Source organism: Myotis davidii, unplaced genomic scaffold (assembly GCF_000327345.1).
Source record: "Myotis davidii unplaced genomic scaffold, ASM32734v1 scaffold292, whole genome shotgun sequence".
NCBI classification, from domain to species: Eukaryota; Metazoa; Chordata; class Mammalia; order Chiroptera; family Vespertilionidae; genus Myotis; species Myotis davidii.
The window spans coordinates 1,103,951-1,106,772 of record NW_006285042.1 but is presented as its reverse complement, the minus strand read 5'-3'; the positions used below and the strand labels follow the sequence as shown (position 1 = coordinate 1,106,772).

Sequence of the window (2,822 nt, the reverse complement as noted above, 5' to 3'; positions counted from 1 at the left end):
TGGCCTTTGTTTACCATCTGTATTTGATACAATGTTGCGGTCCGGCTGGCTGAAGCTCCGCTGAGTAAAGCAGGTTTCTGGGGATTTTTTAGCTTCTTTATTCACAACATAGTTGCGTAGAGTTGCAGCTGAGAGGCCGGCAAGTCAGGTGGGGAACGTTGGAGTTCTCCGTCACTGAAGCAAGCAAGCCTCCCTGTTCGCATCAGCTGCTTGGCTGCTGGCCGCCATCTTGGCTGCCAGTTAATTTGCATATCTCGGCCCTACTCTGTGAGTGACAGGGGATTAGCCAATGGGAAGGGTAGCGGTCGTACGCCAATTACCATGTTTCTCTTTTATTAGTGTAGATAGATGAGCAAAACAGTACCCATACATTTAGTGTATATTTAATGTAAGAAGCAACAAACACAGATTTATAATTGTTCAGCTAGAAAGCATGTTGTAAATTGAGAAAAAAGAAAAGTTATTGTATGCTAATGATTGAAGTCATCAAAATGACTGCTTAGGACCGTGGTCGGCAAACTGGGGCTCGCGAGCCACATGTGGCTCTTTGGCCCCTTGAGTGTGGCTCTTCCTGAGCCTTAGGAGTACCCTAATTAAGTTAATAACAATGCACCTACCTATATAGTTTAAGTTTAAAAAATTTGGCTCTCAAAAGAAATTTCAATCATTGTATTGTTGATATTTGGCTCTGTTGACTAATGAGTTTGCCTACCACTGGCTTAGGAGAACAGTTTTAATTTCACAGGAAATTTGTCAAATGGTCTTTGTCTATTAATAAGCAGGGAGAAATGAGCAAAAGAAATGAGATTTTAATTTTTGTAAATGAAAGTTATATCTACAAAGTGTGAAAACTTTAGAGATATCAATTTTATGTAATATTTTGTGTTAAAATACCATTGTTTTTAAGAGATCAACCAGTGAACTTGTTTGCATAACCCAGTCGTCGGCAAACTGCGGCCAGGTGAGTGTGGCTCTTCCACAAAATACCATGTGTGGGCACGCACGTACAGTGCAATTGAAATTTCGTGGCCACACTCAAGGGGCCAAAGAGCTGCATGTGACCCGCGAGCTGCAGTTTGCCGACCACTGGCATAACCCATGGACATAGGGCCTGTGGGGAGGGCTGAAAGAGGTTAATGGGGGAAAACAGAGGACCTATGTAATAACTTTCAACAATAAAGATTGTATAGATATAGATATATACAATGGTTTAAAAAGAGAACTAATATTTTATTTCAAAAAGGCACCTAATTACGTGCCTAAGCTATTGTAGCTTTTAAAAGTGTGACACTTCTTGACCTATTTCCCCATTGTGTACCAAAAAGATGTCACATCATTCTTCTGTAAAAATACACGACAAAGTAGTTAAAGAGCTGATTGGGTAATCACTACTTACATGACAAAATGTGGGTACAGCTCATTCCTATGTTTTGTCATGGTCACTTATAAATTTACTTATAATAATATTGATCAATTCTATTTTTGTGTGGAAAATTATACAAGGTCAACCCATTCTTTCAAGGCATAATATCCTTCTGGACTGCTCTAGTCACTGCCCAACATCTCCAACACGACAGCTTTACTTAACAGTAATCTTATTTTTAATTCAAATGTAAAAATTATAATACTTGGTGTGATACATTCTAGTTGCATTTTTCTTTTTCTCTCAGAGTTGCATTTGGGAACTGCAATGGGTTGGCTGTGGTGGATTTTATACAGAAGACAGTACTGTTAAGCATGGGGACCATTGACCTATATAGATCAAGTGACTTATACCAACGACAACCACGGTCTCCTCGAAAAAACAAGCAGTTCATTGCAGGTAGGAGATAGAAAACAAGATGTTTACAAACTTGACTAAGTTTTTCTTGCCGTTAGATTTCTTATCTTTCTTCTGTGGTGCTGTTAAAATGCATGGCAACATAAAGTGAACATAATTTACGATACCATGTAAGTAAAATTAGACAGAAACATAGAATCTTTGAAAGGGTAAATGAGATATTTAAAGTTAGGAAGCATCTCAAGTTTCTTAGGTTGAAGTCCTAGAAAATAAGCTGTTAAATATGAAAATGATATGAAAATCAGGCTCTCTAGTTGAAAAAACTGGTTTCAATTGTTGTGTTAAAGAGGATAATTTTCTCCTAGTATATCTGGCCCCTTAAAAAATATAATTGTTAGTTAAAAATAGTTATTTACTTCTTTTTAAAAATTAACTCCATATTTTAGCTGTTATTTTTCTTATTGAGTGATGACTTTCTAGGAGGTATTTTAACAAATGAAATAAACATTATTAATTAACATTTAAAATTCTACAAAAGATGACAGTTTTTTAACAGGATCAAAAAGTATAAAAGAAAAATGCACATGGTTAATTAGGATTTAAGCAAAATACTTTCTATATAATGCCAGATCATCCAAAGTTTTACTGAAGTTTCAGTATATGTCCAAATAATTGGCTTTGTAAACATGGTCAAACTTTTGTATATTTTCTGTCCACTGACATCATTCGGTTAAAAAATTAATTGGGCTAAAAGGCACACAGATGGAAATGTTTATCCTATCCTTATCTAATAAAAGAGAAACATGGTAATTGGCGTATGACTGCTACCCTTCCCATTGGCTAATCAGGGGTGATATGCAAATTAACTGTCAGCCAATATGGCAACCGGCAGCCAGGAAGCTTAAACTGAACATGAGGCTTGCTTGCTTCAGTTACGGAGGACTCCAACGTTCTCTACCTGCTGCTTGCAGGCCTCTGAGCCTGCAGTTTAAGAAACTATGTAACAAATATAGAAGCTAAACAAAACCCCAGAAACCGGCCT

General features: G+C 37.0%; 1 protein-coding gene across 1 annotated transcript in view; it reads left to right on the top strand.

The window, feature by feature from the left end:
• Nucleotides 1–2,822, top strand: part of STXBP5L (syntaxin binding protein 5 like) — a 194,334-nt gene that overhangs the window by 111,118 nt on the left and 80,394 nt on the right. Inside the window, exon 18 of the mRNA XM_006755407.2 lies at nt 1,671–1,822. Within this exon, the coding sequence (XP_006755470.1) occupies nt 1,671–1,822 (152 nt within the window). The remainder of the gene's footprint in view (nt 1–1,670; nt 1,823–2,822) is intronic.